Source organism: Peromyscus californicus, unplaced genomic scaffold (assembly GCF_007827085.1).
Source record: "Peromyscus californicus insignis strain IS unplaced genomic scaffold, ASM782708v3 Scaffold_11__1_contigs__length_118956290, whole genome shotgun sequence".
NCBI lineage: Eukaryota > Metazoa > Chordata > Mammalia > Rodentia > Cricetidae > Peromyscus > Peromyscus californicus.
Genome location: NW_026294402.1, coordinates 26,824,031 through 26,850,691, shown reverse-complemented (window position 1 = coordinate 26,850,691; position 26,661 = coordinate 26,824,031). Strand labels below are relative to the sequence as shown.

The following is a 26,661-nucleotide window of genomic DNA, read 5'->3' as shown; positions in this document are numbered from 1 at the left end:
AAAAAAAAAAAAAAAAGTAAATAAAAACAAAACAAAAGCCTATTCCAAAACAGAGTGCCTAGAAATAAATGCATACATATATAGTGAGTGAATTTATTTTTGGCAAGGTTGCCAAACACTATGAAATAGGGCAGGGACAGTATCTTAAAAAAAAAAAAAAAATGGCCAGGCGGCGGCGGTGGTGCACACCTTTAATCCCAGCACTCAGGAGGCAGAGGTAGGTGGATCTCTGTGAGTTCGAGGCCAGCCTGGTCTACAGAGCAAGATCCAGGACAGGCACCAAAACTACACAGAGAAACCCTGTCTCGAAAAACCAAAAAAAAAAAAGAAAATTGAAATCAAGATCTCACAAAGTTGAGTCACCCCCTCCAATTCCAGTACTTGAGAGGTGGGTCAGTTCAAGGCCATCCTAGCTACACAGTTAGTTAAAAGGCCAGCCTGGGCTATATAAGGTCCTGCCCTCAAAACAAAAGCACAAAGATCTCAATGGTCTGATCTGCACTGAGCTCTGCATCATGCCCAATGACCATAATCAACCATGAACTACTGAATCTCCATTCTTCTAGTGAGGCAACTGATGACTGCCAGAGAAACAAGGGGAGGGCAGGCAGAGGACGCCACACTAGGCAGAAAATAGTAACTACCGCGGGCCATCGCAGCTCTCACTGGTCACAGTTTCACACACTCCCATCTCCAAACCTCCTTCCTTCTCACCTACAACAGACACGAGCCCACTGTTGTAGAGCCCCGACCTCCTTCCCGTCTACCATCACAAGAGCTGTTCCCTTCAGAAATGCTATGACACATTGTCCCTCCTCACCTGGACTTCCCAACCCTCCTCTCCAACATTCTTCCCATCACTGTTTCCTCTCATTTAAAAAAAAAAAAAAAAAAGGAAAGAAAGAGAGAAAAAGAAGAGAGAAAAAAAAGCCTCCTGGGGGCTTATAATACTTACCAAGCAATTTCCACTGCTGAGTTTTCTCTTTGAATTCAACAAATGGAGAGAAACTAGAAGGAACCGCTGCAAGAAATGGATTATATGAACAAAACATACATCAAGACATACATGTAAGAGAGTGTTAGCCTCAGAATGGCCTGAGCTCTAGGAGAGCTTCTGAGTATTTTTTTGGTGTGCCAAGAAAGGAGAAAAAGGATGTGTCTGATGCAAATGCACTACTGTACAAGTGAGCAGCTACAGTTTACTGCAAGAATTCTTTAAACAAAGGAGGGAAAACGATAAAACCTCACAGAAAAGACCTCACCTCGGCTTTCTCCAGCAAGATACTGCAGAGCAGGCAACACCAACTCAGCCCAGTTGGGGGCAGCAGAGAACCAGCTGTTGAGGGAGCTGGATGGAGAAGACTGCCAGTCCAAAACCCGATCCTCCAGCTGAGGGAGAGGCAAAGATGAAACCCAATTAAGTTTCTCTTTACATCAACAATTCCAGGATGTGTCAGAGCAGCAGGGCATGTCATGGTTTGTCAAATGTCCAGTGAAAGTTAACTGCGGTACTGTAGGAGGGTCCAGCTGAATTCTACATCCCACCAGTGCTGGTCAGCTTTGTCAAGTTGACACAAGCTAGTCATCTGGAAGAGAGCGCCTTCCTTGAGGGATAGCCTCTATCTGACTTCAGTGGGCAAATTTGTGAGGCATTCTCTTGCTTAATAATTGGTCTGGCCCACTATGGATAGCCCACACCTGGGCAGGTGGTCCTGGGTGGTAGAGAGAGCAAGCTGAGTAAGGCATGGGAAGCAAGCCAGTAAGCAGCATTCCTCCTTGTAACTGCCTTGACTTCCCTTCCTGATGGACTGTTCGCTGAAATAAACCCTTTCCTCCTCAAGTTGCTCTGTCCATGATCTCTATCACAGCAACAGAAAGGAAGCAGAACTGGAAGCTAGAGACCACTCAAGAGCCAGCAGGTGTCAAACTTTAACATCTAAACTCTTACCATAGGAAGGCTAGCCTGACTCTCCAGCAAGATCTCTAACAGAAGAGAGAAAAAACTGGAAAATCGTTCATTGATTCCAAGGCAAGGCTTGATGTCTTCCAGGGGCCTAATAAGGAGGGAAGAAAATGTGTTTGATGTCTGGGTGCCACACAGTAGAAGGGGAGTGCCAACTACTCCACGTTATCCTCTGACTTCCACATATACAATATATACGCATGCGCGCGCGCGCGCGCGCGCACACACACACACACACACATTGTTACAAAGTGGTTTTTTTTTCCTTCAATGTAGGAAAAATCAAAATGACCAAGAACACATACTGGATTGGTTCAGGTCCCCTAAGCCTCCTTATAAGCACAAGAACTCAAGAGCTTAAGAAAAGAGAACATGGGGCCGGGCAGTGGTGGCGCACGCCTTTAATCCCAGCACTCGGGAGGCAGAGGCAGGCGGATCTTTGTGAGTTCGAGGCCAGGCTGGTCTACAGAGTGAGATCCAGGAAAGGCGCAAAGCTACACAGAGAAACCTGTCTCAAAAAAACAAAAATAATAATAATAATAATAATAATAATAAAAGAAAAGAGAACATGGTACATTCTCCCAGCAAGATCCCAGGGCAGAGTACACACAGTTAGCTCACACAAGTCCCAAGAATGGACTCAGCCTGTCTTAGCTCCCTCCCTCCCAGCACAGCCAGTTATCTCTGTGCCCCACTCACTCTTCCTTGATAGACGATATTGCCAGTGGAGAGGGGGCCTGGGAGAGAGTTGGGACCCCTTCAGTATTGCTTAGAGGCTCAGCCAGATCCTCTGCCTCAGATTTAATCAACTTTATTTTCTTCTTCTTCTCTTTTTCCTTCACCTTTTTTTTAAGAACAGCCAAATCATATAAGGCTAGGAAGGAGGAAAAAAAAAAAAAACACAACTCACAAAACTGCATTATGTGCTTAAGGGAAGTTCCTTGTCTGTGTATCCTGCATAATGGGCATTAACAGCTTAGATACAAGATTGTAAAACATAGGTAGCAACTTCTGCCCTCTGGGGTTCTCCCATGGTGCTGTAAGCCTGTATTTAAGACCTCCTCCCTCCTTCAACAAACAGCATTTGGCATAAAAAAAACCAAAAAACAAAAAAAACTGCATTATGAAGTGAGAAGTCTTACCTACATTCGCTTTCCCAAAGCCTGTCAAAGACTCAGTAATAAGACACTTAGATTTTTTTGAAAACCAAACTCAGTACATGACTTATAATTTTAACATCTAATGACATGCTGTGCTGATTTGGTTTGATTTCATTTTATTTCAGTATCCATGTATATGGTACATGTGTATGTATAAGCATGTTCATGTGCATACATATGTGCACATAGAGCATCTTCCTCAATCACTCTCCACTTTGTTTACTAAAGCAGGGTCTCTCTAGTCTAGCCAGTCCACTTGCCCAGGAGATCCCCTCTCGGCCTCCAGAGTACTGGGATTACAGCAGGCTATGACACTTACCCAGCTCTTACATGGGTGCTGGGGATATAAACTCAGGTCTTCACACTCACACTCAAGTACTGTATCCACTGAGCCCTCTCCCCACACCCTGCTGTGCTAATTTCAAATTCAGAAGGCAATTACAAAACAAAAGTGGTCAGCATAAAGGAAGCTATGGTTCCACTTATTTTCGTCACATACAGACAGTGTGCCATACAATAACAGCCTAAGTCAGGTGAAGGGATCTAAGAGGGAACCCACAGTCTTTTACCTGCTAGAGAGCCCTTCCTGCCGGCATTTACTCGAGTCATGATGTCACTGAGGGTCAGGTCCCCTGTCAAAAGGTCTGGGTGATCCTAGATACAACATCAGAGATCTGGTTATACAAGTCCAAAAAAGAACCCCAAATTGATGACGACTGTGCCAATGTACCTAACAGATACAGTACTTGAGGGACACCTGAGGTAATCATGTTGAGGCACAGAGAAACCTGGCTCCCCTTTCTGCTATAGGGCAGTTCCAGTTCATAAAGCCCTTCTGCATTCTTAGTTCACATGCTCATCAGATAGTTTCAATACTACTATAGTTTACAAGTCTGAAAATAAGATTATGAGGACTCAAGAGGTCTGCTTGCTGTCAGTATAAGCGGAGAAGACAGCAAGAACTCAGTTCTCCCTCCCTGACCTTCCCGCTTCTCCCCTCTGCCTCAGCAGCATCTTCGCCACCTTGGTGTGCCTTTACAATGACATGGCCATGGAGGCACACCAAAAGGGAGGAGCTCCAGCTTTCACTCTTGGAGCTGCCATGCATCAGCTGCAGGACCAAGGATAAACTCAGCCTCTGGGAATGAGAGGCGATCATGACTCATTCTCACACCAGTGTAACCACCAAGACTAAAGGAAGTTCACATTGTCAACCATGCCTTGCAAAGCCAAAGCACCTGATTGGCCTCTCACACCTCTGATGCTAAGTAGCCTGTCTTGCTGCTCCAGTCTCTGACAATGACAACAAAATAGCACAATGCAGGTAGTGACTACCACTGTCTCAGGACAGACAAACCAAAAGCATGAGACTGAAAACTAGGAATGGCCACTGCCACCGCAATCTTACTGGTTGATGTTTCCGCTTCTCATGGTGCTTCTTTAACATTATCTTCAGGTCACTGTCACCCAGCTCTATTTTATCTGAAAGTAAATGAACCAAACCACATGGACTAGATCATTCACTACGATGGCGCTCTAACTTAAATCTGCTTAGTCAGACAGTCAAAAGCAAGCTACTTCTGATTTTGTGTAGTATAAGCAGAAAAGTCTTCACACAGTTTCAGGATCAGTATTCCATCATTTCTCTATACACTGCCCAATAAGTGACTTCAATTATGTAGCAGACCCATAAGCATACTCAAGAGGCTTGGCATTCTCCCGTTTCCTATTCCAAATTCAAGTTCTTTGTCTTTATAGCCTAGGGAGTTGCTATGGGTCTGGCTGCACATTCTATTGCTAGTTCAAGCAAGATTATGCATTTTTAGCCCAAAATAGCAACTGATCAGCTCCTGAGGACAATTTCAAAATAAAGGAAAGCAGAGAAGCCTACCTCTAGATGGTAACAGTACTACGTGGTCCCACACTTCTCCAAATCTCTCACTTCTAAGCAGCAGTGCTGTTTCCTGTCCCCACCTCCCTAAGGGGCTCTCACTTTCTACACCACGATGTCTTGGAACTGCAGTAGCATCAGCTCAGTTCTCACCTGCAGTTTTCATATCCGTAGTGGAAAGCGTGGGCACCACCCTCAGGGGCACCGCAGGACTAGGAGAACGTGCTGGAGAGCTTGGAAGCCATGAGCTGAGATCTTCAAAAGAAAATTTTTCTTGTAAATCCAACGTGGCTGTGGACTCCAATAGGGGAGATTGGGTAAGTGGCCATTTGGGTTGAACAGGGCTAAGCCAACAACATGGAGGCCAGGGTTCCACATTCCTTTCTGACCCTTCCCCAGATGAGCTGGAGCACACTTAGGTCATTTAAACGGCTCTTCCAGGAGAGAGACTTCAACAGAGTGATGGGGTCGCATTGCAGCAGGCCAACAGTCACTACTACTCTCCTGTAAGGGGAAAAGCAGTTCTCTCAAGTGGCACAATGGGACCAGAGGAAAGACCCTGTCCTGCAGGGATCTGTCCAAGATGTTCTCATCTAACCTAAGTGCCACAGGAGCACAAGAGTAAAGAGGGCATGTAGTCACTCTTCAACACAATGTCTCAGCAACTCAACCACCAAGAGCTGGTGAGTCCCTCTCCACCCCCACACGGCTCCTTTATTGGGAAATACATGGCTACCACTGGCTCCAGTACCCTGGGCTCCCAGAAGGACCCAAAGACACTCACCCTCTTCGTCAGAGGACAGGGCGGTGTCACCACACTCCTCCTTCACTTCCCGCAAGACCTTCAAGTAACGCTGCTGGGTACGCCACTCCCGCTCCTCGGGGCTTCGGGATGGTGAATGGCGCTTGTGGCGAAAGGGAAGAGCCGGGCCACTCCTGCGAGCCATCTCCAACAAATCCTATCAGGAGACCAGATGAGGGGCCAGGTCACCATCAAATCTTACTCTTTGGATAGTCTGCAAGTCCATGTTTTTATTCTCTTCAATGTTAAAAAAGTCTAAGGTCTCACTCCTCCAAACAACAAAGAAATATACCATATTTGATCATGTATAAAGAAAAAGTATCTAAATTGCTTAGTTTGATCACTCATGACATGAAGAAACAAAATCTGAAATTCCCTGAGGCCAGTACAACAGCACAGGGGAGACAGATGCCCTGCACCTCGAGGCAGAGACTAAGGCCCAAGTACAGGAACACGTGGAAAATACTTGATAAAACCACTCGGTCTACACAGATGAGCTGCGTGGTAAACCGAAGTTTGTTTACAATGGTGCCTTATCCCAAAACATATATGTAAGGATTCCAGAACACTGACAAAAATCTGAAATTCAAAATACTTCTGGTTGTACCTTGCCAGGCGGTGGTGGCGCACGCCTTTAAACCCAGCACTTGGGAGGCAGAGGCAGATGGATCTGTGAGTTCAAGGCAAGCATCAACTACACACACAAACACACACACAAATTAACTTACCCCGTCCCCCTCCAAAAAAAAGTTAAAAAAAGGAAAAAAGAAACACTCAACTAGAATGACATGGCAAAAAATACCCAATTTTGTATTGACCTGCTTCCCTCAGAACTAAACTAAACACCAAGTACCTCTATATTAAACCTCAAGGAACAATTTAAAGAAATTGTAACAGGGTCAGCGAGGTGGCTCAGAAGGTAAAGACACTTGCCACCAAGCCTGACAAGTTTGATCACTGGACCTAGCCACACGACAGAAGAGAACAGAGTCCAGGAAGTTGCCCACTAAGTGCCACACATGCTCTGTGGCACACCCACACCCACACATAAGCACACTCTTGCACACAAATTAAGGAAATAAAAATGTAATAAAGTTAAGAACTCCTAATAACTCTGCCTCAGAGAATTATTATCAAACTGGAAGGGATCATGAGGCCACCAAATTCTGTGACAGAGGCCAGTATATACTTGTATATGGATTCCAAGTGCATCCTAGATATCCTCAATAGCCCATGATGAGTGTGGATCCCTTTGCTTTTCTTTGTAAATACTAATTCGAGGAAGTACTTTGTTTTTCATGTTTCAACATCTCTGAAATCTAAACAATTGCTCCTACCAGAATAAGGGAAAGCCCAACTTTTGGTACTGGTTCTTTTGGCTTTTGCATCAGAACCACTATTTGATGTTATGATGCTTGCCAGGTCACTGGCCACGTCGCAGACCTAGTTCTGAGCATTACTTACACTTCTGGAAGCAAGAATCTGTTTTAGCAGCCGATGGAAATACTGCTGTTGGGAGTTGAGATACCGCTTGTACTGTGACTTGAAGCAGAGCTGACGATACTTGACCACCTCAGGGTTAAAGTGTCCATCTTAAAAACACAGGTACAACTGTATGCATCAGTCCACACATATGGAATGAGTACACAAGAGATGTGGTTGTAGCACAGAAAGAAAAAAATGACTAGGAGAATCAAGAGAGACTCAAAAATAAATGAATGGTAAAAAACAATGACAGCTCAATTAAGTAAGGCTGGAAACCATAGTAACCACAGCAACACAATTATCTTCAGCAAAACTAGAAGTAAAATACAGCATCAGTCAGAGAAATACACAGAAATCTGTCTCCGCCTCCATAACTTGTCTGTATACTTACCACACAAGCATACGCTGTGGGGGATGCACAGCAGCACTGCCCACTTAACATAAGGGCCCTTACGTATCCTCTAAATCCTGCCAGGGAACCTACTCCGTTTTGCATGAGGGAAGACAGTGTCCTCCCACCAGAGACCTGAGCCATAGTGAAATAGAATGTTACCAACCAAAGGAGAACTTGTTCTTAAACTAATAACCCATCAAAGAAAAGCAGCTGTGCAGAGTGGTGTGCCTATCACCCCAGCTATTTGGAAGGCCAGGAAAGAGGATTATAAGCCCAGGTTAGGGCCACTCTGGACAACAAAGTGAGGACTATTTCTTATAAAAATAAAGGGGCTTGGGCTGCAGATCAATAGCATATGCATGTGAGAATTCAATCTCCAATACCACCCGTTAAAAAAAAAATGAGCTAGGCGGTAGTGGTGCACACCTTTAATCCCAGCACTTGGGAGGCAGAGGCAGGTAGGTGATCACTGTGACTTTGAGGCCAGCATGATCTCCACAGAGAGTTCCTGGCTAGGCCAGCCAAGACTACATAGTAAGAAAGATCTTGCCTTTAAAAAAAAAAAGGTAGCAGACACCACTTAACTAAACGACCACAAGTGGCGTTACCAATGATGGAAAACTGATACCATGCTCCTCTCAAATGGTATAATGGGAAGGAAGGAAATTTCCCATTCTTACCAAAAGCATGTGACACAAACACAGTGTGAAGTAACAAGAAAACAAATTCCCAGAAAGCAGGACAGTGTACAACAAAAATGTGCTGGGCTCTTCAAAAAAGCCAGTGTCCAGAAAGCAAAAAAAAGAACCCTTCATACATAGAACTAAACAGACACAAAATCAAAACACACTGCATGTTCCCTGAGTACTTTACGAATTTAAACAGCAACTTACAAAGACTTTCAAGAGTAGTTAAGAAAACAAAAGTGGCCAGGCAGTGGTGGTGCAAGCCTTTAATCACAGCACTTGGGAGGAAGAGGAAGGCAGATCTCTCTGAGTTCGAGGCCAGCCTGGTCTACAAAGCAAGTTCCAGGACAGCCAGGGCTACACAGTGAAACTCTGTCTTGAAAAACCAAAAAAAGAAAAGAAAAGCAAGGAATACTCTATATTATTCACTCAGTGTAAATGTTCTTACAGTCAGCTAACAGGACTGTTATGTAGGAGGGTGTCCTCTGTGAAAAGATACACACGCTGAGACAGGAGTGGTGGCTGTGTGTGAGATCCCAGGCATGCTAAAGCAAACGGACTGTGCTAAACTCCAAGGCAGCCCAGGATACACAATGAGACCCCATCTTGAAAAAAGAAAGGTGGACATGGTGGTGAAATGTCATACTTTTTTTTTTTTTCCCCAAAAGTTTAAAAATTAGTCATAAAGATCTTTAGGATGCTGGAAATGTTTTATTTCTTATGACGGTTACACAACTAAGTTCTATTATGTATTTTCTATCATAAGTCAATACAATCCTATTTTTTAAAAAGAGCACAGGCAGCAAATAAATACACAAAACCACTCTCCTCAGAGGTCACATCAGTACTTGAAAATGAAGAAGAAAATGAAAGGCATGTGCGCCTAAGTGAATGTGTACTCAACCCTATCAAAAACAAAACACTGAGCTACAGACCTCGGAAGAGCTTCTGGGCAATGTGCAGAGGGTTTCCGAAGCGGAAGTTCTCCCCACTGAACAGGGCAAGGATGAGCTCATTCTGCTGCTCCACACTGTCTGTAGGAAACTGAGGCAGGAACTGCTGGAGATGTTCACGCTGAGAGTCACTTAGTACTTCCTGCCATGTGGAGAGGCTGACGACATCGAAGAATATCTCAGGCTGGGAGAATGTGGAGAAAAAGTAAGCAACAGATAAATATGCACTTAGTGTTTTGTGTCTATGCAGCCATATTCACAGAACATAAAATTTACCATTTTATCACTATTAGACACACAGTGAAGGAGTTGTAAGTATATTCACATTTCTTATGTAGCCATCATTACAATCCTCAAGTTTTTGTAAACAGACTAAAATTCTAATGATCTTGACTCAATTCTAAAAATCAGAGATTAGCTGCCTACGGTAGCACCTACCTGTAATCCTAGTACTTGGAAGGCAGAGGCAGGAGGATTATGAGTTCAAGTTCAGCCTGAGCTGCATGGCAAGAACCTATCTCAAAACAAAACAAGAGTTTACTAAAGACAGCATACAAACTACAACATAGCAGCACATAATCCAAAGGAAAATTATCCAAGAGAGAAGCCCATTTGGAAGCCATCTCTGCCAAGCAGGGTATGATGGCAGCCATGTGAATTCAACTTAAAATAAGACGAAAGAAAAAATTATTTGGGGCAGGAGAGATGGCTCAGAGGTTAAGAGCACTGGCTGTTCTTCCAGAGGACCTGAGTTTAATTCCCAGCAGCCACATGATGGTTCACAACATCTGTAATGAAATCTGGTGCCCTCTTCCAGCCTGCAGAGATGCAGGCAGAACACTGTATACATAATAAATAAAATTTTAAAAAATTATTTGGGAGAGGAGTATCTAAAAAGAGGTGACTATAAAGACTAAAAAAAGAGAGGAAGTAGGATTGGCTTCCATTTTTTAATTAATATATATTTTATTTTACTTTGAGATATGTAGCCTTGACTGCCTGGAACTTGCTATGTGGACCAAACTGCCTTTGAACTCAAAGAGATACATCTGACTCTGCCTCCCAAGTGCTGGGATTAAAGACATGCACCAAATCCAGCATGGACTTCATTTCTAATTCACTCACTATATATTGGATGCATATGTACCAAATAATGAGCTTAACACACAGTTACAAAGTAATTTAAGAACAGCTAGTGTTCAGAAGTACACAGCTCAAGAATGTCTACCCTAGATAATGTTAAGATAGTTAAAGGGATCGGAAAGGGGAAAAACACGCTGGAAAGAGTTAGAACAATGTCACAGAAGCAACAGAATCAACAGCAAAGAAGAATAATTATCAATTGGGGGAAATGAAGAAGTAATAAAGGTAAGACAGAAAAATACATAGGAGCTTAAATGGCATTAATTCTGTACTACCCTAGGTGGTAGCAACATAAGTTTTAGGACAGATGGAACCTATTGTTTTATGGTGGTTTCATTTTTAAGATGGTCTTCAATTAGTGAGTTCCAGTGATCTTTCTACCTCAGCCCCTAAGTAGGTAAAAATACTGGTGAATGCCACTCACACCTACAGACATGCATGTTTTATCATTGCTTTAAATATATATACATATGTAAGTGTGCCTATACACAGGTTTTTGTTTACATACTCTTATCTGTGATTTTTTTTTTTTAATTAACAGTTTCAGGCAATGTTTGGCTGGACCAAGATGAGGAAAGGTTTGACAGTAGACAGAGGGACACATAACCTTTTAGATAATTATGACTTTACCCCAACAACAAAACAGAGCCATGGAAATTTAAGCAGGAAACGACAGGATAATTCAACCACCAAACACCCTTTCATGAATATATCCAATTACCTTAGACTCAATAGCTAATATCTTTCCCTCAAAACTTATTTTTGCATTCAGTTTTAGTTTTAGCATCTAACCATGTCTGGCATGAATCAGGTATGTAATAAAATAAGCATCTGATGATAGGATGGATGTCATAAAGAAATTTCCTTGAAAGAGTACACAAAGAAAACACAAATAATGGTTGGAGATGAAGCTCAGTTGGCAGAACGCTTGGATCTGGCTGGGGATGTAGCTTAGTCAGCAGAATGTTTATCTACCGTGCACAAAGCCATGGCTTCTATTCTCAGTACCACATGAACCAAGCATGGTGGTGTGCATCTATAATCCCAGTCCTTGGGAAACAGAAGGATCCCAAGTTCAAGGCCATCATCACCTACATGGTAAAGTCAAAGCTAACCTGGGCTATGAGAGAGGGAGAGAGAGCACAGCAAACACTCTCTTAACAGTTGGTGGCCTCCTTACCAATGATGACAGCACATCTGATCTGTGAAAGTAGTCAGGGCATGCTGATGTTTTATCCCGAGCCATATACTACTCCTGACCAGAAGGTCACCTTATGGACATATACGAGTCTGGGTTTCTTTAACGATTCACAACAGGGAAACCACTTGAAGGGAAACATAATTCTGCTCTTCAAATCGTCAACCTAGGCCGGGCGGTGGTGGCGCACGCCTTTAATCCCAGCACTCGGGAGGCAGAGCCAGGCGGATCTCTGTGAGTTCGAGGCCAGCCTGGTCTCCAAAGCGAGTTCCAGGAAAGGCGCAAAGCTACACAGAGAAACCCTGTCTCGAAAAAAAAAAAAAAAAAAAAAAAAAAAAACCAAATCGTCAACCTATTTTTCTAATTAGTGAAAATTATCTGTTATAATCGGGTTTACTTACATCATGCTACTACTATTCTGACTTGTTGATCAAACATGTAGACTACAGCTTATACTAACTACACTTGGAAAAAGCAGTAATGGAAAACTTGCTGAAATGCAGAAAACAAAAGGGAGCAAGAAAGGCAGAGGTGCAGAGGGAAGGGTTCAGAAGAGGCGGAGGGAAACGACTGCAACAATGTTATCACTCACATCCTCCAGAAGGTCTTCAGGCAGACTAACCCTGGTACCACCCAGAAGGCAGTCTTCCATGATCCGTGTACCATGACCATCTCCACAGGGACCCAGTTCTAGGGGATCTGTCAGCATGTGATCCAAGGAATCCATTGTTTCTTCTCCACAGGTATTTTACACAAAAATAAGCACCTGAGACAAAAAAGCAGAGATCTGGTTGATGCTAATATTCTATCTCAAATCTCTTGGGTTTTTTTGTTTTTTTAAGCAAGGGTAGGGGCTCATTTTGGATCCCAAAAATGGCCTGGAATTCACTATATAGCCCAGGCCGGTCTCAAACATGCAACAATCCCTCTGCCTCAGCATCCAAGCACCAGGATTACAGAGTGAGTCATCACCCCTGGCTCCAACCTCTTCTTACATCTCATCCTTTTCTCTAACCATGCTGCCTTCCTCCCTCCCCTCCAACACCCCATTCCACAGAGTTTTCAAGTCTTACCTTGTAAGACTTCTCAAAATGCTTTTACAACAACTCCTAAATTCTTACGTTTCTTACACTTTCATTTTATAGAAGAGTAGGACTCAGGAACTGAGTGATGAAACAGACATGATGAATCAAGTGCAGAATCCCAGCACTTAGGAGGCTGAGGCAGGAGGATCACAAGTTCCAGGCCACATGAGGCCATATCAAAAAAAATAATAAATAAATGATGGATCACGTCCATAACTACAAGCTCCAAGGCCAATAATGTATTAGAACGTAGTTTCTTTAGTAACCTCTGAATTGCTAGAAAGTTCACTATCCATGTGCAGAACTGGCAAGAGACCTCTATGGGTAAAACTTCGAGCCACAAAAACCTGATGACCTGAGTTTGATCCCTAGGTCCCACCACAGAAGGAGATAACAAACTCCTGAAAGTTGTCCTCTGACCTCCGCAGGAATTCTGTGACATATTTGCACACTTACACACATACACACACACAAATTCCCGAGGCTCCAATCACCAGACCGTTACAACCAGTTGTCAGTGGCCGTTCTGATCTTTAGATCCATGCAAATTAATGCAATTTTCTTCTTTCCTGTAATAACTGAACAGGGCTGGCCACCCTTTTTAGAAAACTAAATACAAGAACATATCTAGAGAGCATCTCCCAAAGCTGGAATCAGGAGTGAAAACTGAGACCACAGCTCACACAGTGCCAACCCACAGTGAACTCACCCTACATGGACTGGATCCATTCTTACTCCCAACTACCAACAAACAGACCAAAAAGCACTCAAAAAAATCGAAAGATGAACTGGACTTAATCCAAACACCAGATTTCTACCCTTGGGTTGTCACTAATCTGTGACATCTTACCTCACCAGGTGTCAGGCTCCTTCCCTATAGGTAGGAGAGTTGAGCCGGGACCTCCCTACCATTATTCCCACTCTTGGGAGTCCTACAGTGAAGAATCTGCAGCTAAATGAGTTTACCTAACTTTGAAAATCCTTCCCACTTCCCAAGTTCTCAAAGAGCAGGCCTGTGATGTATCTAGAATGAAGCGCTTTTCTGGGAAATGATTTCAAGTTCTGAACATATTTCAGACCTAGGAAAGATACAGTGTTACGCGGACGAAACTGTGCGGTTCCCCAGGCAACCGTGCGATCACTACATCTTCAGCACAGTGAAACGCGGGCATCCTGAATGCATGTGGTGCCTAAATCACCGAGGGAGGTGAGACAGGAACAAGACACTTGCACTTAACAAAACTTCAAGACAAGGAGAAAAAAAAAAAAAGTAGAAGCAACCTGATGCTTAGAACAAAATCCTCGTAACACACGCGGCATAGACCAGCCCGCCGTCGGGACCTCATCTGACAGGTGCACCGTTTACACAACTCTCTCCTAAGCTCCTTCCAATGCCGACGGTTGGTGAGGCTAACCGTAGTATCATCTAGTGACAGCCTCTGCCTTGCCACTTATGCCTGCACAAGAACCCAGGATACGAAACGCGGGCGGCGACCAGCGAGCTGGAACCCCGGAAGCCGTGGATTTCTAAGTCTTGGGGTGTCCCGGACTTCCTCGCTGATCAGGAAGGCCTCGTCTCTGCACCTGGGCTAGCCTACCCTCCAGACCCTCGCGAGGCACCGGCCGGCGAGGCTCGCGGGCCGCAGTCCCTGCTCGCCAGCCCCACCTGCGCGCCGCGCGCCGCGGCCCCGCCCCTCCCCCACCCGTCCTCACCCCAACCCTCGCCCACCCGGCCGCCGCAGGCCCACGCGTGGGGCCCGCCGCGCGCCTACGGGGCACGGGGATCGCGGAGCCCCACTTCTTCCCTTCGCCCCGGCTCCTTCCCTTCACCCGGCACCCTCCAATCCCCGACGCCCGGGCCCCCCCCTCCCTCACCTCAGCCCTGTCCGCGGGTCTCACCCGCTGGCTCGTCCGGCCGCGGGCTCCCGGACGCGCTCGCTCCCGCAAGGCCTCTGGGTGCGCGCACGCTCCCGTCTCCGGCAGCGGAAGGGGCGGGACCTGTGGGGCGTAACCTGAAAGGCGGGGCGGGGCGTAGTGAGCAGGACGGGCTGGGGTGGAGCCTGAGGCAGCACCTGAGCAGCTCCGCACCGGTCCGGCACGTCCCTTCCACCGGCTTTTATCCTTTCCACCCTTTCGCTGGCTGCTAAACAAGAGCACAGCACGACCAGGCGCCGTGCTAACCGCTTGGGTGACAAAATTTCTCCTCGGAGACGCAACCCATGGGGATCCCATGCCACCAAAGTCCAACGTGGCGAGCCAATGAGTGTTCCTGGGATTACTTACAGGAGTATGGGTGAGGGGGTTTCTTACAAGAGCAGAAATGACTCAAAGGCTGCTGCATAGCCGGGCGGTGGTGGCGGTGCACGCCTTTAATCCCAGCACTCGGGAGGCAGAGCCAGGCGGATCTCTGTGAGTTCGAGGCCAGCCTGTGGTACAGAGCGAGTTCCAGGAAAGGCGCAACAGAGAAACCCTGTCTCGAAAAACCAAAAAAAAAAAAAAAAAAAAGACTGCATCACCAATGTCCACCCCAGCATGCGTGACAGCTCACACAGCTGGGAACCTGGAACACACTGCATAGCCTACAGGCAGCTCAACAGGTTGGAGAGGGTCTTTTCCAGGTGCCTCCGTTGGTCTAAACCTCTTCCTGGTGAGCTCGGCTGGTTTCTGCTGCTTCCAGGCAGCTGGGCTGGTCTCAGAGTCTTTGCAGTTTTTTCCCCCTCTCACAGTCCTCTTCGCAGCTCAGCTTCCTTCCATCTGAGGGGAATCTGGTCGGCTTCAGGGACTTCCTGAAGCTATTTTGAGTTGTTTACTTTCCTGCTTAAAGAACTACCTGCAGGAGGAGAGAACTCTTACAACACCACTACTCTATCCGGAAGGCTTTGTTGAGGCCACCAGAGAGTGGAGGAACTCTTGCAGTCTTGAAGGTTGGCCAAGTAAAACAACCACCGTAGCTGGAGAAGTATGAACATGGAAAACTTACTCTTCTTACTCATTATCACAGCCCCTTTTCTCTAAATGCATCTTATTTAGAAATGTCATCTTCTCAAGTACCCCCCAGTTCTGCCCTCTGGTCCTGGGTAGACTACATAAGACTATCCATGGTTATTTCAGTTTAATAGACATATCAGAGCAGTGAGACATGCCAAGCTGATGTCCTTCCGTTGATGGAAAATAGTACTTTCCAAATAAAGCTAAATCTTTGTGCCCCTACTGGCTCCACAGATGTCCTTAGAAACCAAGTATGAATTGATGAACTATGAAATGTATGTATGAATGAAATAAACATTATGAAAACCAAGTATGAAGCATCATTCTGCGTGACCAGACAGGAGAGCATCAATACATTACTACTTTGGTCCGACTTTGTTTTTAGAGCAATGTTAGGGTCACTGCAAAATTTAACAAAGCTTAAGTTTGCCATAAATTCCCTGCCCCCCACCACACACACACACACACACACACACACACACACACACACACACACACACACACACACAGGTGGAATATGTTTTTTTTTATAGTTGATGAATCTATGCTGATGAATATGTGTGATAATTGTTTCAGTGCCCACCCCCAAATTAATCTATGCCCCACCTACTCCTCCTTACTTCTCTACTTCCGGCAACCATTGATCTTTTAACTTTCTCCATCATTTTGCCTTCAAGCTTGCCATCCTCCTGCCTTAGACTTCTGAGTACTGGCATTACCACTTTGTGCCACCACAAAGGTTGAGATCAAGTCTTCTTTTCCCAACCAGACAGTAAATAATATTGTTTGGGTTTTGGTGGTGGGTTTTGGATGCAGGCACTCTGCCTCTGAGCCACACCCCAAAGTCTTGTATTGTTTTAATATTAACTTGAAGTTCCCTGGTGATAACAAACATGGAGCGGTGTTTTCATATGTTCATTTGTTATTTGTATATTCCTTGCTAAGATGTCTTTGGATTATTTTTTCACTAGGGTTGTTTGTTTTTCTCTTTTTGTTGAGTTTATGTTCATTGCCTACTTTGGCTAACAGTCCTTTATCAGACAAATGGTCTGAAAACATTTTTCCGAGGTCTGACTCTCGGGTTCCACCTCTTGCTCTCGTTCTCTTGAATTCTGTCTTGATGGTAAACACCTTTAAACTGTGTTGGCTTTGGTTTGTTTGTTTGCCTTGTAATTTTTGTTTCATTTCACAGTGCAGACACGAGGCCTTGTACATACTAGGCAAGTGCTCCATCCTTGAGCTCTCTGCAGCTCAAGTCACCTCTGATAGCTGAACATGATGCCCTGGTTAAAAAGAATTTCCAGCCGGGCGGTAGTGGCGCACACCTTTAATCCCAGCACTCCGGAGGCAGAGCCAGGCAGATCTCTGTGAGTTCGAGGCCAGCCTGGGCTACCAGGAAAAGGCACAAAGCTACACAGAGAAACCCTGTCTCGAAAAACCAAAAAAAAAAAAAAAAATTTCCAGAGGCAGGCCTTTAGTAAAGTGCTAAATTGAGGGGGGGAGGGGAAGCAGCCTAGGGCCTAGGATTTGGTTTTAATCTTTTTAGTGAGCATATGATTCTCAGCAGTGGCAGCAGTGGCCTTCTCAAGTACTTTTCAGTCATCTTCCTCCTCATGGGGCAAAGGATGGCTGTAGCTGCCTGGATTTGGTTGTTCTGTTCCCCCAGGTCAGGGAGGCTCTGTGAGAAACTCTGCAGTTAGACATTGGTTAAGTAGTTTCTCCTGAGCTGGTTAAGAAGTAGAGTGCTCTGGTATATTTCACAATGATTTTTTTCCCTCTACTTCTGCCGGGGGCATCAGGAAATCTTTCTCAATATTTACTATGAGAACCTCATAAGCTCATAAAAACAAAGGACTCTTCCTTCCCCAATGTTTGGATCCCCTGGAGTTTTTAAAAGTGTGTGTGTGTGTGTGTCTTTCTGTTTGTGTATGGATGGGCATGTGCACATGAGAACAGGTGCCTCAGGAGGCCAGAAGCATCAGATCCCCAGAGCTCCAGTAACAAGTGGTTATGAGTCACCCAACATGGAAGTTACTGGGAATGGAATTTGGATCCTTTGAAAGAGCCCTCTAGCTCTGCCTTGGAAGTTTTTCTCTCTCAGATCCCTCCATACTGAGCCTCCAACAATTCCTCACAGTTTAGGTTTTCTTATCTCAGCTAACCCCGGTTCCCTTGAAGGGGAGCCCGTCAGTCTCCCCAATTGTGAAGGCAGTTTGTTCCATGACCTTAATTTTCGATGGGACTTAAGTTGTTAATGAAGGGCCAGCTTGAGTGTAGGAGCATGGCTCTGGCAGGCCTTGCCCTTCTCCCCAACTCCCTTTGCATTGCTAAAACAAACAAACAAACAAACAAAACACATTAGATGACATTCCTGAAGCTAGCCACCAAGGTCTAGTCCCTTATTTGGCCCCTTCCTCCTCTTGAGGCTGACTACCAAGGTTCAGCTATCAAAGTATTGAAGTCCAGCAATCAAAAGCCCCCACTTGGCTCACCCAATTAACCTGCCCAATTAAAATTAAACACCTCATCCTAACACAGGTTTTCCCCTTTACGTTTATAAACCACCATTTGCCTATTGGCCATGTATGTCTCCTCTTTATCCAGAGGCCGTCCTTTGTCACTCCAGAACAAATGTCCCTGCCCTCTCTCCCTTGTCCCTCCCGCTCTTCCTCTATCTACTGCTTGTCTCTTATCCCCTACCCTCTTTGTGCTGAGAGCTTGGTCTTGGGGGTCCTGGGCCCACAGTTCCTTTCAGTTGAGTTTTCAGTTTGTTCAGGAAGATCAAGAGAAATCTTTCAAAGTTCTGAAATGTCAGGTTGGGAACCAGAAACCAAAGTGTAGTATTTTGAGGAGGAGAGTGTTGAGACAGGGTTCCACTCTGTAGATTAGACTAACCTAGAACTCACTATGCAGACCAGGACACTATGTGCCTAAAGGGTGCAATATTTAAAAGAAAATGTTTAACCACATCAGTAGTCCCTGTACACACACACACAAAAAAAAAAAAAAAAAAATAAGAGACATGATTATTAAAAAAATATTTATTAATTTTTACACTTGCTGGGTAGCACAAGACTATTAACACTATAACTCACTGACTATACAATAAGTGTTCACATTTAAATAACAGCATAGAATCAATACTTTCAACCAATGGGCCAGCTTCAGCATCTCATTAGGTGCTTCTTAGCTCCAGATATTTTGAGAATCTTTTTTTGAAAGGATAATTCCAGGTCAGAAAATAATTCAAGAACATCAAAACAGAAAGTCTTTCCAGAAAAACAGGAATCTTACATGATGAAATATCCATTTCTCTGGGCACAGACTAAACAATAAAAATGTAAAAAATCTATATCCAACCCACTTCAAAATATTCACACTGTACTGAATACCGCAGTCTACAGTGTCATTGATGTATCTGGGGAGAGATCACCATGTAGACATACATGTCCCCAAATCAGGCTGTCAGAGGGAGGATTAGACTCTGCCATCCCTTCTGATGCCTCGGGATAAATTCATAAAATACCTGATCTTAAAGTGGTGATGTCTTCACTGTCACCCACATCTCTGGTTGATGATAGATGTTATGGTATTTATTTACTCCACATAAGAACCAAAAAAGGAAAAAAAAACTTAGAAGGAAAAGAGACAAAAAAGTCCTTCAACAGTATTTTTCCTGGGTATTTTAAAACTTAAAAAAATAAATGACACAAAGCCAACATTCCTTCAGTGATTGGCTTGTTATTTTAATCACTGGGCTATTCCTGAGAAGAAGGGAGATACCTTGCTGGCTCAAATAAAGAGAATCCAACAGGCCTAATTTATTTATTTATTTATTTATTTTGTTTTGTTTTGTTTTTCAAGACAGAGTTTCTCTGGGTAGTCCTGGCTATCCTTGAATTCTTTGTAGACCACTGTGGCCTCCAACTCAAGAGATCTGCCTGCCTTTGTCTCTCTGTGCTGGGATTAAAGGCGTGGGCCACCACACCAGCTCTAACAGCCAAATTTAAATTACAAAACCTCAAACTGTACCTTTGAGATGATCTAGTGCTCTTCGCCTTCCAAGTCCCTCTGGCTGAGACCCTGGGATAGTTAGTTATTACACCACAGGACTTTGGGAACCGGAGTCTTGCATTTTGTGACTTGGAGTCAACATTTCATGTTGAAAATATTGTTACCTTTTTGTTGTCAAAGATACAGAGTCCATTTTCAGTTTCCACACATTTTTTGAGGTAATTTTCTCAAGTTCTTTTCATGCCCAAATATTCAGACATAGTCTATGAACGAGATCTCAAAAGGAAAGTGCAGGGTCTACATAATAAAGTGACTTCAAAACCAAATGTTACTTTCAGGAAGGCATCTTTACCACACAGAAGATTATCTATTTCTTAATTCACAGACCCAGTTTTCCCTCAGAAATGTAAATAAAATAAATTAGTTAACTTCATTTGAAATGAACTTAGGTCTTCCTGATCTGGAGTGATAAATACACTCTACAATAATTATTTTTAAAATGTGTGTCACAAAAAGTTGTTAAAATACAGACTTTTCAGATGTCTTATGGGTACAAGTGGAATGTGCCATAGAGAGAGGGCAATATTCCCCACTAGAGCCACAGCAAACAAGACGCCCAAACAGGAACACGTAGAAGACATCTATCACACAGAAAACTGCTTTCCTCTCGCAACTAACTGTCACTATTCCTCCACACCCATCCTTTTACCTCGATGGATTACAATGGTCCCCTTATTTTTATTTTTGCCCTAAGTGGGAAGTTGGTCATCTTTAACAAGATCTGGGTGAGTTACAATATGCTTGAAATTTAAAATGCTTAGAAAGACGAAAGGCCACCTTTCTACCCAACTTCAAAGAATCTTCATTTTTAAGACAGCACTGAAAGTACTAAAATACACCCAATGCTGTGAACAGAAGTGGGATGTAGGGGCTAGAGTTGTAGCTCAATGGTGGGGGACCTGCCCAGCATGCAAGAGGTCCTGGGTTGATTCCCAGCATCACAAAAAGTGTTATACATACACCTCATGAACCCAGTAGGAGTGAGAAACTCAACCTTTATTAATGAGCAGTAAATGGATCCTGCGAGGCAGGACAAGGTTTCAGTTCTGTCTGTCTCTCTCTTCACATGTATATGTATATATGTGTCTACATATATATACTGCATATATACATGTAGATACATATATATTCAGTTTATATATTTAGTAATTTTTCATAGAACTACTATCTCCTTCTTAAACACAGTTAAATATAACCGGAAGCCTGGAGGCAGAGCTTTAATGTGGGGGCTTTAAATCCTGTTGAGATCATGCAGCCTTTTGTCTTCCAGGGAGTCTATGCTTGTGGAAGGTGAGGCCAGATCTGCCTGGGGTCAACATCTGTGGGGAGCACCACCACTGCCCAATAGGTTTCCCCAAACAAGGGAGTTTAAAAACAACTGCCATGATGGTGCCTGACTGTAGTCCCAGCTACTTGGGAGGCTAAGGCAGGAGGATCTCATGAGCCCATGAGTTCAAGGTTACACTGGGCAGCACAATGAGACCCCATATAGGAGAGAGAGAGAGAGAAAGAGAGAGAGAGAAAGAGAGAGAGAGAGGTCAGCAATAAGAAAATTTTTAGATGACAGTTTTTCCTTCAGAACACCATCATCAAAACTTTATCTTATCATTTTAATTTTTTCATCCAATAAGCTGCCTTTGTTAAGTTACTGAAAACTCAAATGCATGAGATAAAGTGGTTCTGACCTAATCACACCCATGAAATAAATGCTCCTTCTCTTTTGATGCCATAGCTTGGATTTCAGAAGTCCAATGACCATGGACTTGGTACATCCTGTGTCCACCTTTGGTATGAACATAATATGCCACTTAGTATTTCCACAAAGGGACAGTAAGGCTTGTCAGTGTGTTCAAAAACGAAAACAAAACAACCAACCAGCTCAAGAGCAAGGCCGAGTTTCTCCATCTGGAAGTCAACTTTCCCTTGAAAGAGCTGCATTCCATGGCAGAAATCCCAAGGGTTTGAAGAGTCAATTAGGTAAAGATGACCTTGGCAAAAATCACCCCTGGCATATTGTGTCAAAACTGTAGTTCCCAAACTCTTGAGTGAGTAATAAATCTTTAAAAAGAGGTCTAGGTGTTTGAAGCTTCAGATTTCGAATAAAAAGATGTGGTTTGAGCTCTGGACTCCAGGTGCAGGATGAAGGCTACGGCTTGGTGATATGCACTTCGCTGCTCCCGTTCCCATTGGTGGTGGTTGTGATGATGTACTGTGTGGTCTGTTGTTGGCTGGGGCTTGTAGAGTCCAGGGAGTCACTGTGTGTAGAGGGTTGAACCTGGACTGCACCGGAGAGGGTAGAGGTTTGCTTTTCCTCCAATTCTGGTTGACTTTCTGATAACACATAATGACCCTAGAGCAAAAGAAAAAGATCTTTTAAAAGAGCTGGGGTCAGCCGGGCGGTGGTGGCGCACGCCTTTAATCCCAGCACTTGGGCGGATCTTTGTGAGTTCAAGGCCAGCCTGGTCTAGATGAGCGAGATCCAGGAAAGGCGCAAAGCTGCACAGAGAAACCCTGTCTCGAAAAACCTAAAAAAAAAAAAAAAAAAAACCAAAAAAAAAAGAGCTGGGGTCTGGAAGAGAGCGAGGGAACTACTGGAAGAGAGGAGGAGCAAGTATTCAAAGCAATACTTCAAGGGGACCCAGATAGGTACCTATGAGAGATGCTTGACCTGTGTCCTTTATGGAGGGTGGACAGGTAACCGTAATTGACTCCAAAGGTAATTCAAAGGAGCACCTTTGCTGTGTCATCAGATAGCACAATGAGGAACCTTACAGACATTTGTAGCATGGTGGTACCTTACTTGACAAAAGATTTTTTTTTTTTTTTTTGAGCCAGAGTTTCTCTGTGTAGCTTTTTGCGCCTTTCCTGGAACTCACTCTGTAGCCCAGGCTGGCTTCGCACTCACAGAGATCCACCCACCTCTGCTTCCCGAGTGGTGGGATTAAAGGCATGTGCCACCACTGCCCGGCGAGTTTTTTTTTAATTAAAAAAAAAAAAAAAAGTGCTTTTTAGGAGTTGCTCCTGAGAATTTAGAAATTTTTAAAATGTTGCCAATTACGTGTTAAAATTCATCCAAAATGAATGACAAGGTCTCTGTAAAGGGGCAGATTGGTGTCTAAGACAGGTCTTCAGCATTAATGGTTCCCAGCTAATGGAATTTCAAAGCCTAATAACATTTGAAATAATACTTAATGGGGCTGAGGAGATAGCTCTGTCAGTTAAGTCTTTGCTGCAAAAGCAAAGAGAGCAGAGTTCAAGTCCTAGGACTGGACCCTGCCGCAAAGGCCAAGTGTTGTTGGCACACTCCTGTAATCCCAGCATTACTGAGGGAACTAGAAGTAGATCCTGGGCCCAGAAATCCATGAGCTCCAAGTCAGTAAGAGGCCGTTTCATTAAACAACCTGAGGTTGACCTCTGGCTGGCCTACACACACACACACACACACGTACACACACACACATACACACACACACACACACACGCACACACGCACACACACGTACACACACACATACACACGCACACACGCACGCGCGCGCGCACACACACACACACACACACACACACACGCACACACACACGATATATTAAACGAACCCTGAGTTTTAGTTTTCCAAGTAAAGATGTTTAGAATGTACCAGAACAAAGGCTGGTGAGATGGTTCAGCAGTTAAGGGCATATGTCCTCTGTTTATAAAGAGAACACAGGTTCAGTTTCCCACATCTGAACTCAGCTCCAGAGGATCCAATGCCCTCTTCTGGTCTACTCAGGTACCTGCATTTACATGCATGTACCATACCTGATCCCACAGACATACATAATTAAAAATATTTTTAAATCTTTAAAAATAAAATAAAATTTGCTCCCCTCGTCAAGTATGTACATTCTACTTGAGAACAAAGGAAGGGGGTTAGGGGTGCAGGTCAGTGGTAGCATGGGTGAGGTCCTGGGTTCAATCTATAGTACACAAAAATAAACAAACAAACAAATAAATAAATATTTTTTAAAAGAGAAGGAAGAATATAGTCTTAGAATACGGCACCTTGCACTGAATAAATTTAAGGGACTCTCACATTGTCTTTACCTTTTTCTCATTTTTTTTCCTTTGATCAAGAGAATTTCATACATATAAGCTGGGCATTTATTCATTGTATTTTTTTTTTTTTCGAGACAGGGTTTCTCTGTGTAGCTTTGTGCCTTTCCTGGATCTCGCTCTGTAGACCAGGCTGGCCTCGAACTCACAAAGATCCACCTGGCTCTGCCTCCCGAATGCTGGGATTAAAGGCTTGCGCCACCACCGCCCTTGTATTAGTTTTTTTAGATGAGCTCTTATAGAGCCCAGGCTAGCCTTAAACTCACTATGTAACTGAAGAAGACCTTGAACTCCTGATCCTTCTGTTTCCACCTCCAAAAAACGCTTGGATTACAGGCATGCACCACTACACTTAGCTTTACATTAACATTTTTGTTGTTGTTGTTGCTGTTTTGTTTTGTGAGACAGGGTTCCGACTGTGTAACTGTCCTGGAACTCACTTTGTAGAGCAGGCTGGCCTTGAACTCACAGAGATTCGCCTGCCTCTGCCTCCTGAGTGCTGGGATTAAAGGCATGTGCCACCACCGCCCGGCTATATTAACATTTTTAAAGAAATACTATTTCAGACAGAAGGGCAACTGGTCTTCCATGGAAGCAAGATGCTGATAGGTGTCCCTGTCCCTCAAGAGCTCATGTTTTAATTTTTTGTTTGTTGGTTGGTTGTTTTTTTAGTTTTCTTTTTTTTTTTTTTTTTTTTTTTTTTAAAGGCAGGGTTTCTCTACGTAGCCCTGGCTGTCCTGGAACTCACTCTGTAGACCAGGCTGGTCTGGAAGTCACTGTGTAGACTAGGCTAGCCTCAAACTTACAGAGATCCCAAGGACTCTGCTTCCCAAGTGCTGGGATTAAAGGCATGTGCCACTACCACCCCACCCCTGCTGAGAGCATTTTTCTTCAAGGTCTGTATTCTGGGGGCTGGAGAGCTGGCTCAGTGGTCAGGAGCACTGGTACTTCCAGAGAACCTGAGATTCAGTTCCCAGCATCTACATGGCAGCTCACAACTGCGTATATCTCTAGCTTCAGGGAATCCCTTGCCCTCTTCTGGCCTTCACAGGCACTGGACACTTTTTTTTTTTTTAAATATTTATTTATTTATTGTGTATACAATATTGTGCCTGCATGTGTCCTTGCAGGCCAGAAGAGGGCACCAGATCTCATTACAAGTGGTTGTGAGGCACCATGTGGTTGCTGGGAATCGAACTCAGGACCTCTGGAAGAGCAGTCGGTGCTCTCAACCACTGAGCCATCTCTCCAGCCCGGCACTGGACACTTAAGTGTACAGTGTGTACATATATAATGGGTATATTATGTATGTACATACATAAATGCAGGTACACACACACATAAAAATACTCAATCAAATTTTGAAAAAAAATACGTACTCTTTTCCAAATAACTTAGAGATAAACCAGCATAAACCCATGAAAATAAAAACATAGTGCATATAATCAACATTGTACCTGCCCAAGTTAAATATGCTAATTGATGGTTATGTCTCTCTCTCTCTCTCTTTTTTTTTTTTTTGGTTTTTCAAGACAGAATTTCTCTGTAGCTTTGGAGCCTGTCCTGGACTAGCTCTGTAGACCAGGCTGGCCTCGAACTCAGAGAGATCCGCCTGGCTCTGCCTCCCGAGTGCTGGGATTAAAGGCGTGCACCGCCACCACCGCCCGGCGATGGCCATGTCTCTTTATGTAGTTAAATTATGTAGAGTAGCTCGGAACTAGCCAAGCATGGATGCTCATGACTATCGTCATACAAGTTCCAGGCCAGCCGGGGCTACATAGCAAGACCCTGTCTCAACACTCCTCTTCTCCCACAAGAGCTCTACAAGCCAGGAATGTTGGTGGTACCTGCCTGTAATCCCAGTACACAGGAAGCTGAAGCAGGAGGATTGCAATTTTAAGGTCAACTTGGTTTACATAGTGAAATCCTGTCTCAAATACACACACACACACACACACACACACACACACACACACACACACACACCATATAGCTGATTCATTGTATTCTCTCCAGTTAAAGTCCTGTAATATTTATAAAAAGTCCATAAAATTGTAATCGTATGGATAGGTCTGGGAAGTCTGTTGTAGTTAGGAGCTGAATCGACATTCCCTGTGCACGAGTCTCCTGAGCAATGCACTAAGGATAAAAGAATAAAGAACCAGCTTTCAAACCATCAACTATGAGAACACAGACTATAACAGCCCTGGCAGAGACTTACCGGAGTCACTGCTTTCACTTGCCCAGAAGTGACAGGAGTTGCTACGCCACTGTCTGTGATCACAAACTGACCCGGGGGCAGTGTCATCATTTGAATTTCAGATGCTGAAAACAGGAAATAAACAAATTCAGTGGTCTTAGATTTTAGTGTAAGTGCTGTAAGAAGCAAATGCTTCTCTCCTTATATTATGGGTTATATCCCAGTAAGTCCATGAACTGAAAAGACAGTAAAGTGGAATGCATTTAATACACACAATCAGCTAGGCACTGTAACACACACCTTTAATCCCAATACTGGGGAGGCAGAGGCAAGGGGATTTCTATGAGGTCAAGGCCAGCCTTGCCTACATAGTAGTTGCAAGGTAGCCAAGGCTTCAAAGTAAGAACCTGTTTTAAAAAAATATTATATATACAAAAAGAACCCCACATAAATTACCAAGCATTATAGCTTAGTCCATTCTACCCTAGGCATATTTAGAACCTGTATATTAGCCACAAGGGACAAATCTACCAGGACCAGTCACAG

General features: G+C 44.0%; 2 protein-coding genes across 13 annotated transcripts in view; both read right to left on the bottom strand.

The window, feature by feature from the left end:
* Nfrkb (nuclear factor related to kappaB binding protein) overlaps positions 1-14,733 on the bottom strand; it is a 34,493-nt gene extending 19,760 nt beyond the window's left edge. For 4 of the 9 annotated variants that reach the window (XM_052755812.1, XM_052755839.1, XM_052755830.1 and 1 more), the window contains exons 1-12: positions 14,636-14,733; positions 12,268-12,441; positions 9,317-9,518; positions 7,281-7,408; positions 5,799-5,973; positions 5,168-5,305; positions 4,532-4,605; positions 3,693-3,777; positions 2,663-2,837; positions 1,949-2,054; positions 1,263-1,389; positions 956-1,021 (exon numbers count right to left, since the gene is read on the bottom strand). In XM_052755812.1, the coding sequence (XP_052611772.1) occupies positions 956-1,021; positions 1,263-1,389; positions 1,949-2,054; positions 2,663-2,837; positions 3,693-3,777; positions 4,532-4,605; positions 5,168-5,305; positions 5,799-5,973; positions 7,281-7,408; positions 9,317-9,518; positions 12,268-12,402 (1,411 nt within the window). In that variant the 5' untranslated portion in view covers positions 12,403-12,441; positions 14,636-14,733. Of the gene's footprint in view, positions 1-955; positions 1,022-1,262; positions 1,390-1,948; positions 2,055-2,662; positions 2,838-3,692; positions 3,778-4,531; positions 4,606-5,167; positions 5,514-5,798; positions 5,974-7,280; positions 7,409-9,316; positions 9,519-12,267; positions 12,442-14,635 lie in introns of those variants that run through there. The other 5 variants (XM_052755857.1, XM_052755861.1, XM_052755871.1 and 2 more) reach the window with 3 other exon arrangements.
* A 4,041-nt stretch (positions 14,734-18,774) lies between these two features.
* Prdm10 (PR/SET domain 10) overlaps positions 18,775-26,661 on the bottom strand; it is a 107,950-nt gene continuing 100,063 nt past the window's right edge. For all 4 annotated transcript variants that reach the window (XM_052755772.1, XM_052755788.1, XM_052755797.1 and 1 more), the window contains 2 exons: positions 26,137-26,240; positions 18,775-22,172 (listed from right to left, as the gene is read on the bottom strand). In XM_052755772.1, coding sequence (XP_052611732.1) covers positions 21,969-22,172; positions 26,137-26,240 — 308 coding nt within the window. In that variant the 3' untranslated portion in view covers positions 18,775-21,968. The remainder of the gene's footprint in view (positions 22,173-26,136; positions 26,241-26,661) is intronic.